Source organism: Budorcas taxicolor, chromosome 2 (genome assembly GCF_023091745.1).
Source record: "Budorcas taxicolor isolate Tak-1 chromosome 2, Takin1.1, whole genome shotgun sequence".
Lineage (NCBI taxonomy): Eukaryota > Metazoa > Chordata > Mammalia > Artiodactyla > Bovidae > Budorcas > Budorcas taxicolor.
The window spans coordinates 129,262,439-129,276,907 of record NC_068911.1 but is presented as its reverse complement, the minus strand read 5'-3'; the positions used below and the strand labels follow the sequence as shown (position 1 = coordinate 129,276,907).

The 14,469-nt window shown below is 38.5% G+C and overlaps 1 protein-coding gene across 1 annotated transcript in view; it reads left to right on the top strand.

The window, feature by feature from the left end:
- HECW2 (HECT, C2 and WW domain containing E3 ubiquitin protein ligase 2) overlaps nucleotides 1–14,469 on the top strand; it is a 248,404-nt gene that overhangs the window by 159,840 nt on the left and 74,095 nt on the right. The window contains exons 14-15 of the mRNA XM_052663718.1: nucleotides 7,550–7,684; nucleotides 13,520–13,622. Coding sequence (XP_052519678.1) covers nucleotides 7,550–7,684; nucleotides 13,520–13,622 — 238 coding nt within the window. The remainder of the gene's footprint in view (nucleotides 1–7,549; nucleotides 7,685–13,519; nucleotides 13,623–14,469) is intronic.

Sequence of the window (14,469 nt, the reverse complement as noted above, 5' to 3'; positions counted from 1 at the left end):
TACAAAAGACATGGACAGTTAGAAAGTTATGACAAAGCTTGATATTTCCCAAGTTTATATAGTGAACTTATTGTTTGGTTTAGTTTTTGGAAAAAATTTATTTAATTTTTGTCTCCCCTTTCAGATGGCAAATATGGAATAACCCTTTTTCCTGCTTCTTTGTTTTGTACTGTCAAACAGTAGAGTACTGTGGGGCACTCTCACAGGTGCTTTCCCCAGATCATTCTACTTGAGCCTAAATTGAACTGCTAAGAAACTTTGGACTTTAAAAAAAAGTGATATAAATGTTATGGGTTCTTTAAAGAAAAATGTAAAATGGTAACCATCTGCTTATTTAATGTGAAGCATCCTTTCCCAAAGCTTTCTAAAGCCAAGCTTTGTAACTCTAGGACATTGTGACTTTGGATGTCAGATGGGGGAGTTGAGTATCAGCATGGTCTGAATATTCACCTTGGCAAATAGAATGACCATGGCAAGTAGCAGTTATGGTTAGGATAGATTTTTAGAAGAGAGAAGATATTTGTACCATGAAAGTTACCACTGTCCTAGCCTGCTTAAGGATTCTCATTTTACCATACCTTAATAGCCTATGTGGCTAGAGAAGTTGCCCAAGTGATGACATAGACTTTGGTTTTAATCCTATATGAAGCTCATGGCCACAGTTTATTAGGTCAGGTTCATCTTAATGAGAATAATGCAACTTAATATGTGGAGGTTTCAAGTGAATCCCAAAAGTCTTTTAGCTGAGTAAGTTCTACACTTAGAAAACTATGTTTTTCTTTCTTTTCTTTTCTTTTTTTTTTGTCTTTTAGAGCACTGTATTTCTTATTTTTGTGGTGCATCTCTTTAATTACTTTGAAACAACTAACAACTTTGTGGTGGTGATCTGGTTTCAGTCAGTCAGTCAGTCAGTTCAGGCGCTCAGTTGTGTCCGACTCTTTGAGACCTCATGAATCGCAGCATGCCAGGCCTCCCTGTCCATCACCAACTCCCAGAGTTTACCCAAACTGATGTCCATCGAGTCAGTGATGCCATCCAGCCATCTCATCCTCTGTCATCCCCTTCTCCTCTTGCCCTCAATCCCTCCCAACATCAGAGTCTTTTCCAATGAGTCAATTCTTCGCATGAGGTGGCCAAAGTATCGGAGTTTCAGCTTTAGCATCAGTCCTTCCAAAGAACACCCAGGACTAATTTCCTTTAGAATGGAGTGGTTGGATCTCCTTGCAGTCCAAGGGACTCTAAAGAGTCTTCTCCAACACCACAATTCAAAAGCATAAATTCTTTGGTGCTCAGCTTTCTTCACAGTCCAACTCTCACATCCATACATGACCACTGGAAAAACCATAGCCTTGACTAGATGGACTGGTGATCTGGTTTAATCACCTCCAATTACATAGCATTCCAAGTAGAAATGAAATTAACCTTTAAATAGCACACTGTAGAAGATCTCTTGCTTATTTGTACGGGGTACAAACTTGTTAGACCAAAAAGTAACCCATGCAAATGCACATAGAGGCTGAAATGAAGAATCTTCTGAGGCTGTATACCTTTCTGAATGAGAGAATAGAGCAGAGTTTGGTTTTGCGAATGTATTTTTGAATAAAATGCTAGTACCATGGAGTCTTGTTTGCTTTTAAAGAGTTGTCCTCTGACCAGCATTGGATCTTTATAAAAAATGTAGTATACTATCTTCAGATTTCATGGTAATGCCCTTCTGTATTACCTAAAATGTGCTGATTTGGATAACTTCATTCTTGGTTTTCTGTAGTGGTAAATGCTTAGCAACCAGCTCCTTAGGGGTGGTGGGGAAGAGGGCTGATCTGTAGCATTTGCCATTTTCCATGGTGTAAATTCTCTCACATTGCCAGTTTCAGGCTGTCAGCATCATCATCAACCAGCTAGCATAATTCCTTGAAATTTCACCATGAGTTCATGGAATCTGGTCCAAGCCATCCCCAGCATGTCACTGGCTTCCCTGTATTATATGTCTTCACACCTAAATACCACCACTCCCAACACATAAAATCTGCTTCCCCCCTTCTCTGCCCTGCCTTGAGCTAACATTTATACATGAAGTATGGGGAATGTTTTACTTATCCACATCTACTAACTGATCAGCTGTTTCCAGAACTCTAATCCAGTGCCTTGTGTCCCTGTTTTTCTCTTCTATCGACTTTAGCTCTCTGATTATAACAATTTAACAAAATAACTTTCTTTAACTTTTTTGTGATTGATACAGATGCCATGAGATATTTAGGACCACTCATTCCTTCAAATGAACCAAATGGTAGAAGATGTTAGCATGACTGTTTTTTACTTATAATAAACTATGTCATTCAGGTCTTTTCATCTATCATTTGGTAACAGAGATCTGTCTGGGATATAATATAGAGAAAATAATACCATGTTTATTCCTTATAATTGGGGAAATGCTAGAGAGGGGACCAGGAGCTGAGAGGAGATTTATATTTTGGAAGGGAGAGAATGTGTGAGTAAATTAAAATCTTTATAGAAATTAGATTACAATTAACTTTTTTGAGCATTTTAAGATTTTATAGAGTTGATAAACTAGAAGTTAGAACAGATTCATTATGTAGCACTTCTAATCTTTAAATTGTTGTTCTTTTAGGGAAAGAAAGAAGATCTGATGTCTTTCTGTAGCATAGTTACAAGTGCTTTTTGTTTTATTTTGTTTACATGGTCTTTTAATATGGATTCCTGGTTTGGCAAAATGTTAACTGGAAACAAATTCAAACTTCTGTGACTTAGATTTGTTGAGCCTGAGGTTGGTATTTCTTCACAAATACTGATGGCCTTTTCTTTTCTTAAAATAATAGAAACTTAAAAAAAGAATTGTGTAAAGAGAGAAGTATATTTTGTTTGGCCTCACTAAAATACCACTTGGCTCCAACCAGCTCATATTTTCTGACTCTGACCATGCCCTGAAGCAGTGAAAGGGTAGACGTTTTTAAAATGAGATTTGAATTTGGATATTTGCATTCCTTTCAGTTTTCTTATTATATTGTTAGTTCTAGCTGGTCCAGCATGGGGAAGCTTGAGTGGATTTCCTTAATGAAACTTAACATTAGAGACTCTGTGTTATCAAAATTTGCTTAGCTAGTGGCTAATCTGAAAAAGATTCATTTTTGGATACAATTGCTTTTTCGATGTCTGCATTCTCAACATACTGTTTACTCAGGCAGTATTTATTAATACCTGGTAGAAAATTTCATAAATAAAAGCAGACCACTCAAGAATGATGACATAAAAAGTGACCCAAATTAAATTTAAAAAAGGAAAAAAAAGTAGTCAGTCAGCTTTGTTACTGACTTGAGCTACTTAGGATATCCTGTGGGAACATGATCTACTTTGGTGACACAATTGATTTGTGCATCACAAATAGAAATGGCAAGCCTAAACTTTGGGTGGTATTTGTTTATGCATTCCTCTTCATGTTAAAGTAGAAAACATTTTCCACAACTCAGTTGGGATTTGAGTCATCTCCTTTGTGTGGATGTAGCAAAGCACTGTCCAGGGTCACACAGTTAACAGAGAGAGCACCGCGCATGCTCAGAGAAGCTGCTTCTTGGTGCTGCCCTCAGCCAGAGCTAGTGCACTAGCCGTGGCTTCCATACAGGTCTTAATAGGGACTTTGCCCCAAGTATCTGGCAGACTTAAAAAACTCATGTAAAAAATGTACACATTCCATCTTCTCTGAATCTGAGCCCCTGTGGAATACAGACTAGCACCTCTCGCCACCCACAGCGCTGTCTCCAGCAGGGGAGCAGTCCGTGGACTGTGCGGAGGAAGCACCGTTTGCTGTCCAGCATCAGCAGTGGGCTTGTCAATGCCGAATGTTATTGTCGGCCTAATTCAATAAATACGTAAATGTTTCTCTAAACTCAAGTACTATGTGAGGTGTGAGGAGAGTGAGAAGAACATCAAAAGGAAAAACAGGAGGAAGAAAGAATGGGGGAAAAAAGAGGAGAAATAAGATGAGAAGGGAAGGAGGCACTGCTCACTGGGCTTTGGAGTCAGGAAGATGGATTCAAATCTCAGCTTTATACTTTCCCAGCCCGACGTTTGACTTAAACCTCGAACCATTACCCAACTGTATTGAAGGTGAGCAACAATAAGACATCATCACTTATGAAATAATGAAAAATCTTATGTATAATGGTGGTGGCTGGCTTATGTGTTCATCTCTGCTGAGACAGTGCATCAGTTAGGATTTGGTTTGGCTACCCTGTGACAGAAACCTATACAAAGTTTAAAATGCAAGATTTTATTCTCATATATGAAGTTCAGAGGTAGGCAGCCTGTAGGTTTTAGGGTGGTTCCTTATATTGTAAGAGCCCTAGCTCCTTACAGTTTTTTTGCTTAGCCACTCAGTCTTACTAAAGCCAAACTCTTCAAGGTTCAAAATACGGCTGCTGGAGCTCTGTATGGTTCACATCTTTGTTTTAGGAAGCTAAATGGATGAAGAACAGAAGGAGGACTTCACCTTGTGAAAATCTCCTTGTCAGGAGGTTGTCCGGAAGTATCACGTGGCACACTGTTTACATCACATTGGCCAGAACTTAATCTAGGCCATACAGAGCTAGAAGGAGCGTGGGAAGTACAGTTTTACTGGTTCTCCATTTTTTTGAGCTTGGTGTATAGACTGTAGGGAGAAAAATTATAATCTTTAGAAAAATGTCTCAGAAGTTAAAACTATTATTAGTAATAATAGTAAGTCACATTTAAGGGGTCACAGAGACTATGTTCAAAATTTTATATGAACCATCTCATTTTACCTTTGTTTGATGTAGGCATTACTGTCCCTATTTAACAGAAAAGAAATTGTGGTTTAAAGAAGTTAAGTAGTTTGCCCAAGGTTATGTCACTAGTAAGTGGTGGAGTTAGGGCTCAGACCCAGGCTTGTCTTTCTGGATCGCAAGCATTTAATCACTACTTTGTCTTCAACTTCTCAAGTTTTAACTTGGTAGTTTATACATGTCCATTTGAGATATTTTGAAACTTTCTATCTTATTTGTGGTTTTGTAGTCTTCAGTTCTCCACGTGTTTTACCCGACACACACACACACACACACACACACACGCACACACTTCTCACATTTATTTTTCTCAAACTTGTCAGTCTTTCTATGCTTATGTTAAAAAAATGTGATTTTTAATACTTGGTTAGTTCATTGTCATTTGTCTTCTTGTATTTTGGTCAAGAGTCTGCTATTCAAGTTTTTGGAAGTTTATTTTCTGAGCACTCTCTTTCTCCCAGACGTAACCCTAAAAGCTACCAGAGAGAACAGGGTGAGTAAGGAGTCCCTACCCTGAAGGCATTCACAGCATAATTCTTTAGAGAATGGATTTTAGACAAGCCTCTTAACATCAAATTATACTGTGACACTCCAGGTAAATCACAACTGACCTAGATGTACACACCCATTTGTCCTTACAATTACAAGTGCATCATTGTTACCTCTAAATGGCCACCTGCACCTTCAAAACATGCCTAAGAAATTAGGTAGAGTAAGTAGGCAATTCTATTTTCATACTCTTTGCATTTTCCTCTTAGTATGGTTCATATTATTGTTGTAAGTAATAAGAGCTTAATCTTCTTAAAGAGGATGTGAAATTGATATGATATTATTTTGAAATGTCTACTTATAAAAATAATTGAATTTCTATTTTATGACATTTTAAATAGTGGCAGAAGTAATATCCAGATGTTGATTAGAAGCTCACATCAAACAGGAACTGGTGTTACATTTGAGACCAGAGCCTATCAGTACAAACTTGTGTAGGGTTTACAATTGATGTAATTTTTTTTTTAACAGGATCAGAGAAGTAAGACATTCCACCTGGTAGGTCATGAAAAAAGGGAACATTACCCAGGGATATGATGTTGATGACACCATCTCCTACATGACTTCCATTTAATCTAATCTTTGTACCTAGAAATCAAACATTGAGAAAAGGGCCAACAGGATTCTGGTTCTGGTTATTTCTCTGCTTTGTTTCTTCTAGTGCACTTTCTGCTTAAAGTTATTTTTTAAAGAAGTCATTTTCTGCCTATTTGGGAGCTACTTACAAATTATTGTGCCCTGTTTCCTAATTCTGTATCTACAGAAACATTTTGTTTCATAATGGAAAGGTGATTTTTTTAATTGGCATAAATATACCATCTGCCCCTGGGATTTATCTAGATGTATTATTTCCTAGTCTTTAAGGTATAATACTTTGTTAAAGGAGCTCCATCAATTTGAGTTGTCAGTTCTATTTTGCTCATTTAGGTTATTTGACATATAGCTTGTGTCCTGACATTTTAATCAGTAATGAGTTTCCAGGCTTTCCTAATAGTCCTTTTTATCTTTGATGACCTAATTAACTTTACCTGGTCATGGAAAACTTATATTTTCAATTGTCCTTGAGATAATGGGCTTCATTATTGCCTTGAATGAATTTTTCTTTGAAAACTTACTACCATTTGGTTCTTACTGATAATGAAAAATAGCTCTTGGGAAGAGCGTTAGAATTAAAAAGAATTTTTAAAGGCCTTTCTACGTTGCTTGCAGACTTTCCTGCGAAACTGAGGGAAACGGCTTATGCTCATTCATGATTTCATGTCACTAGGGATTCTGCAGTAAAAGTGTCAGACATGGTTTCCTCCCTCCTGTCACATGATGGGGGAGAAATGTTTGTTATGAATGAGGGAGAGAGGGAGACATGTTTTTATAAGAAATCTGTAGCCCAGAGAACTTAAGTGACTTGCCCAGAGTCATTGAACGTGATAGAATTTAGATGTGTGACTGATGATTAAACTGAAAGAGCAAATAAGAAGACTTTAAAGAGTCTTAGAAAAGTGACCAAAGGGTTGGAATTTTTTTTTTTTTTTTGTAGATAACAGGTAGCCAGTAGAGGGTTTGGATTGGAGTGGAGATATAGTCGAAGCTTTTAGGAAAATATATTCTCATAGTGAGGTGCCAGTTCAGTGAATCAAGGTTGTTAGAGATGTGAAATAACTGATAAACTATTAATAATTTTACATTTAAGAGAAAGTCCTGAAATAATGGAATGAATGGTAGCCAGGCTGGGATGGGAGAAATAGAGGAGACTCTATATTGGGAAAATGGGGGGAGGACTTGGTAGCTGATTGCATAAAAGGAAAAGAGAATTCAATGATGTTTGAAAGAAGAACTTGGTAATATCCATAACAGTATGCACTTAGCATCAATTAAGAGAAGCCCAAATGTCCAATCAGGTGATTTTTTTCTAAGATCCTGACTTTGATGACTGTCTCTTAAGAGTATTTCCTAAACACAGGGACCATGTTCCTTCCTGCTCTCTTAACTCTGAATTCAGTCTAAGCGTCGCTTCCTGTGTTCTGGTCTGTCCTGAGGGAGGAGGGAGTAATTCTCCCAAAGATTTGAAATTATGAGAAAACAGAGCTAAGGTTATTGCTCCAAAGTGGGTCTCTTCCTGAATGTGTGAAACGATAGGACAAGTCTGTAGCATGTATGGACTGCTGACTCAGTGGATTGCTTCCTAGGCATTTTTTGTTGACCACAACTCCCGAACCACCACTTTCATCGATCCCCGACTCCCGCTTCAGAGCAGCAGACCCACGAGCGCACTGGTGCATCGGCAACACCTGACCCGGCAGCGCAGCCACAGCGCAGGCGAGGTGAGTCCCAGCTGCAGCAAGTGACCTGTTGGTTGGTAGGAATGCAGGATGTGGGATTTATTGAATTCCGCTGGCTCTTTCTTATTGCTTCGTTTTTCTAGTTTGAGACTATCATTTGGAGGCTGAAAAGTACTGGAATGTTGACAGGGCTTCTCTGGAAACAGAACCTAAATTGCAAGTTTAAAAGTAAGACATTAGAGGAAAGGTTAAAGAAATTAGATTTTTTTTTTTTAAAGTTCAGTGTGGGTGATGAGAGAAGATTCATAATGCAATAGTGTTCAAGAGAGGGTGATGGGGAGCTCTTTGGCATACCTGATAGCAACTTCATAGGAAGAAATGAACATAGCTTTTGCTCCGTCACTCAGTCGTGTCTGACTTTTGTGACTGTAACCTGGCAGGCTTCTCTGTCCCTGAGATTTTAATTGGGGATTAAAATTGGATTAAAGGTAGGGAAGTTTCTTAAGTAAGGATTGCTGGATTAGATGAAAATCTCCGGCCTAGGCTATGAGGTTGTGATCCTCTCTAATCTTTTTTAAAATTAGGGTATATATGAGAGTTGATTTCTATACATGAAATGCCCAGAGAAAATGGGCAGAATTAAAAGCTCTACTGTACTCTACTTTGCTGGTTTGCAGTGACCCGTGGTAACCACATGAGGGCTCTCCAATAACCTAACCAAAAAAGAACAGAAAAAAGGAATACTCTCTTTCTGTTTCCCTTTTTCGGTTGCAGATTAAATAAATAAAAGAGGAATGTTTTATGTCAAATATTTTCTCCTCAGTACAAGACAAGAGGGCAGTAGAGGGTGAGATGGTTAGGTAGCATCACCAACTCAATGAACATGAATTCGAGCAAACTCCAGGAGACAGTGAAGGACAGAAGAGCCTGGTGTGCTATACACAGCACATGGAGTTGCAAGAGTCAGACATGGCTTAGTGACTGAACAACAGCAACAATAGACTTATGCTTTGAATGTCATATATCATCACATTATATACATTGTTTCTAAAATTCCCTTAGACAAGTAGAATTAAGATTCTTTTCCTGCATTCCTTTTCCAGGTTTTGTCTATGAGCATATCATCTCTTCAGTATTATATTGTATGTCAAATATTTTTGTAGCTTCTATTATAAGAAAAGATTATGAATGAATAAATAACTGGATTTGATTTAGCAGAATTCCACTCTTGGAATTTCCCCTCATGATTTACATACTGGCTCTAAGGATCATATGTGTTTGCTGGTTAAAAGTGCAGACATAGACGAGTACACACAAGAAGCTCATATAAAAATGATATATAAACATATTGCAGGATGAGGTATGCACAAAAATATGTATGTTTTATGAGTAGCTAATAAATCTCTACCTGGCTGTCATCTAAACCATTAGTGGTAACCTGGACGATGCTAATGCATTCACCTAAAAAGCAGTATAGACCTCTCACCTTTGGACTTTGTACATCATATGTAGCATATTAGGGCTGTGCCTGGTTTTATCACACAACCTGTGCCCTTTAGACACTTGCCTTATCTCCACTTCACCATATGATGCTGACTGTTCAGTCTGATCAGAACAACGTGCAAGAGATTAGTAACTTTATTTATATTTTCTTTCAACTCCTCTGCCTCAGAATTTTAATTATTTTCATAGTCTAGTAATAAGGATTTCTTCTTATGGATGGAAACTGAGCAGTGGGACTAAGATGACCCTATAAAGTCTCGGCATTTAGCCCCAGCATTGGTAAACCTTTGAGGTGAATGTGCCTTCTGGCCCAGCTGTTGGAAGCACGCACATCCTGTAGTAACTGCACATCTATCATGCCTTGCCCACAGTTTGACGGTCTGGTTTGAGGAAGCAGGGTGTCAAGAAGAACTTTGGCTATTCTAGGAAATGATGACAAAAGGCACCTTACTGACAGAATGGAAAGTGTATATTGGTAGATTGAAACGATAAGTTTGGTGAATGATGAACAAGATAGAGTCAATGATCAAAATCTCCCCCAAGAGGAGATTTCATTGGCTTCATATATATATATTGGCTTCATTTCTCAAAGCCAGTAACTCAAGAGAAGGGCAGTGGGAAAATTCTAGTTACATTCACAAGTCTTCCAGCCATTCTCTTAGACTCATTTAGCAAATATTCCAGGTAGTAGAAATTTGGATATCTCTTCCTTCCAACAAATGAATACTTATTGAACACTAGTAGTGTAGAAACTTGGTTAATGTGAGGTATACACAAAAATGACATGTGTCCCTGAGTTCTTACTAAGGAGAGAATATATAAAACTAACTATAATCCAGATGAATAACAATACAATTAAAAAATGCTTTATAGACTGTTAATAATGGCAGCTGCTTTAATGTCCCCCAAGTGCTATGGCAGTCAGAGAAGGTGGCATTTGACATCAGCTTGAAGGGAAGGGAAAGCTTTATTGAGGAGAGGCTGTTTGAACTGCACTTTGAAGAATGAGTGAGAACATTTTGAAGAATAAACAGGCAGTGAAGGACGGGGACAATGTTTTCACTTCAGGGCCTTTAGAAAAACCCTCACCAAACACCTAACTGAAGCAGTGTGATAAAATGATTATGAGGCTTTGAGTGGATAGGAGTAGAAACTGTATTTTAAAAGTACTGATTTACTAAGTAGTGCTGGAAAACTGGACAGCTATGTATAAAAGAATGAAATTTGAACACTTCCTAAAAACATACACAAAGATAAACTCAAAGAAACTGTAAAACTCTTAGAGGAAAACATACATAAAACACTCTTTGACATAAATCATAGCAGATCCTCTATGACCCACCTCCTAGAGTAATGGAAATAAAAACAAACAAGCAGGGCCTAATTAATCTTAAAAGTTTTTGCACAGCGAAGGAAACTATGAACAAGGTGAAAAGAAAATGCTCACAATGACAGAAAATAATAGCAAGTGAAAAAACTGACAAAGGATTAATCTCCAAAATATACAAGCAACTCATTCAACTCAATACCAGAAAAACAAACAGCCCAATTCAAAGGGGGGCAGAAGTCCTAAACAGACATTTCTCCAAAGAAGACATACAGATGGCTAACAAATACATGAACAGATGCTCAATATCACTCATATTAGAGAAATGCAAATCAGAACTACAATGAGTATCACCTTACACCAGTCAGAATGGCCATCATCAAAAAATCTGCAAACAGTAAATGCTGGAGAGGGTATAGAGAAGAGGGAATCCTCTTGCACTGTTGGTGGGAATGCAAATTGATACAGCCACTATGGAGAACAGTATAATTAGTTCAGTTGCTCAACATGTCTGACTCTTTGCAACCCCATGGATTGCAGCAGGCCAGCCTTCCCTGTCCATCGCCAACTCCCAGAGCTTACTCAAACTCATGTACATCGAGTTGGTGATGCCATCCAGCTATCTCATCCTCTGTTGTCCCCTTCTCCTCCCGCCTTCAATATTTCCCAGCATCAGGGTCTTTTCCAATGAGTCAGTTCTTTTCATCAGGTGGCCAAAGTATTGGAGTTTCAGCTTCAGCATCAGTCCTTCCAATGAATATTCAGGACTGATTTCCTTTAGGATGGACTGGTTGGATCTCCTTGCAGTCCAAGGGACTCTCAAGAGTCTTCTCCAACACCACAGTTCAAAAGCATCAATTCTTTGGCACTCAGCTTTGCTTATAGTCCAACTCTCGTATCCATACATGACTACTGAAAAAACCATAGCTTTGCCTAGAGGTACCTTTGCTGGCAAAGTAATGTCTCTGCTTTTGAATATACTGTCTAGGTTGGTCATAACCTTTCTTCCAAGAGGCAAGTGTCTTTTAATTTCATGGCTGCAGTTAACCATCTGCAGTGATTTTGGAGCCCAAGAAAATAAAGCCTCTCACTGGTTCCCCATCTATCTGCCATGAAGTGATGGGACTGATGCCATGATCTTAGTTTTCTGAATGTTGAGTTTTAAGCCAACTTTTTCACTCTCCCCTTTCTCTTTCGTCAAGAGGCTCTTTAGTTCCTCTTCTCTTTCTGCCATTAGGGTGGTGTCATCTGCATATCTAAGGTTATTGATATTTCTCCCAGTAATCTTGATTCCAGTTTGTGGTTCGTCCAGCTTAGCATTTCTCATGATGTACTCTGCATATAAGTTAAATAAGTAGGATGACAATATATAGCCTTGATGTACTCCTTTCCCAATTTGGAACCAGTCTGTTGTACCATGTCCGGTTCTAACTGTTGCTTCTTGACCTGCATACAGTATAGAGATTCCTTAAAAAACTAGGAATAAAACTACCATATGACCCAATAATCCCACTACTGACCATGTACCCTAAGGAAACTATAATTGAAAAAGACTCATGTAGCCCACTGTTCATCACAACACTGTTTACAATAGCTAAGACATGGAAACAATTAGATGTCCATTGACAGATAAATGGATAAAAAAGTCGTGGTACATATACAGAGCAGAATATTACTCAGACATAAAAAGGAACATGCTTGACTCAGTTCTAGTTAGGTGGATGAACCTAAAGCCTGTACAGAGTGAAATAAATCAGAAAGAGAAAGACAGATATCACATATTGACACATATATATGGAATTTAGAAAGATGGTATTGATGAACCTATCTGCAGGGCAGCAGTGGAGACGCAGACATAGAGAAGAGATTTGTGGACCTGAAAGGGGAAGGAGAGGGTGGGATGAATTGAGAGAGCAGCTTTGAGACATCTACATTGCCATATGTAAAATTAGATGGCCAGTGGAAATTTACTGTAGGATGCAGGGAGCTCAAATCTGGTGCTCTGTGATAACCCAGAAGGTAGAATGGGGTGGGAGGTGGGAGGGAGGCTCAGGAGGAGGGGACATACGTACACCTGTGGTTGATTCATGTTGATCTATGGCAGAAGCTAACACAATATTGTAAGTTGGAGAACGACCATTCTCCAATTAAAAATAAATTAACTAAATTTTAAAAATATAAAAATAAAACAAAAAATCATTAAAAAAATAAATGTACAAATTTATAAATCCACAAAGTTATTTTGCCTCTTGTTCTCTGAACTCTCTCATATGATTGTTCTACTGTTGTCGTGAAATACTTTTGTAACGTGGGGGAAAAATGCTAAAACAGAAGCTAAAGCAGTGTTACAGTTTTCTGGTAAGACTATTAATGGGCATTTTTGTATATATGAGTTTATAAGTCTATAGTAGGGAAAAAAACTAATTTGGGTTGGGGAAACCCTATTTAGCTCCTCCACACCTGCTATGATTAGCTCACTGGTGTGGGAGGTTCAAACCAGAAAGAGCTGTTGCTCTGGGTGCACTAATAAGCACGTAAAATTGCTTCTGAGGTGATAATACCCAACTTGGAAACCCTCACAAAGACTGCTGCTCTTCAGCTCCTCCTCTGCTGAGGCAAGGGATTCCCTGACTTGCTCCGCCAAAAGAAGGTATATCCTGGAACTGCCCCAGTGAATTCTGTCGCACCCAAGTGTTCTCCCTGATATATTGTTGCAGATCTGTGTTCTGTCAGGTAGAAGTTATTTCAGAGGAACATGTATTCAGCATCCACATCCCCACAGGCATATTGAGCTCCTTCTGTATGCTTGGTCAGTAGTCACAGCCCTGGCCCCTCTCAGGGACATGGATACCCCAGCTCCTCCCCTCAATTCAGCAACTGAAGCAGAGCTTTGAGAGTCCTGTGTCCGCTCTTTAAGCTAGCCTCTGTTCTGATCAGTTGGTACTTAGTAGTGCTTGTTGTCAGTATTCTGAACAACTTGGCTTAGGATACCGTTGTAAAGTATTCTGGGATTTAGTGTAGAACATAAACACTGCTTGTGTTTGCAGGTAGGAGAAGATTCTCGACATGCAGGACCACCAGTTCTTCCCAGGCCATCGAGCACGTTCAATACAGTCAGCAGGCCGCAGTACCAGGACATGGTTCCAGTAGGTATGTCATCTCTTCCCCACAGTCTTAACGTTGCTTTCATGTCAGTGTGTACCATGCGTTCTCTGCTGATTCTTCCCTGCTGTCAGCCTGCTGCCTTTGCTCTGTACCGAGGAACAGTTGCATTATCCCTAAAAAACTGATTTGAGTATCAAACACTTATGTCTTATAAAATCCTGTAGGCTGAGAATTTTTATACTACTCTGCCTTTTCCATGTGAAGTCTTTATGCTAGACTCTTGAAGTTAAGGAAAAATAGGTTGTTAAAGCAACTGGATTGTGTGGCCATTTTAAATTAGGCATTTGGACAAACAGATATTTATTTACTACATATCCAGTACTTGAGACAAGAGTTTAAATGGTGTGTGAGCCTGTAGTAGTAATGATGGCACATTCTTAAGGGGTTTTGTGGCAAATTCAAGATAGCAAAAGCACAAAAATTGTAAAATAAATATAAATGAATACAGGCCAGTAGGCCTAAAGAACAGTTTGAGTTGTTAGTAAAATGATGAGGTTGAAGTAGATCAGTTTTCAAACCTGGAGCCCCTAAGGTAGATGGAATGGATAGGCTGGCAAATGGGCTGTTCCATCTTCAATTTGAGCAGCTCTTCATTTGTCTGGTTTTATCTTAAAATTTTTATTTTTTAAAGAAAGATTTACCATGAAATATAATGCAGTGCACATGGCCTAAGGAAGTTTGAGAACCACTGATAGAAGAAATTCTGAGTAGAAATCAAATAGTCTATATTTTATTGTATAATTACTAATTTGATGCTAAATACTACACATAGAATTTTTAAGGACTATAAAATTGTAGTTTAAAAATTATCTAGTCTCTGATCTTAGATGAA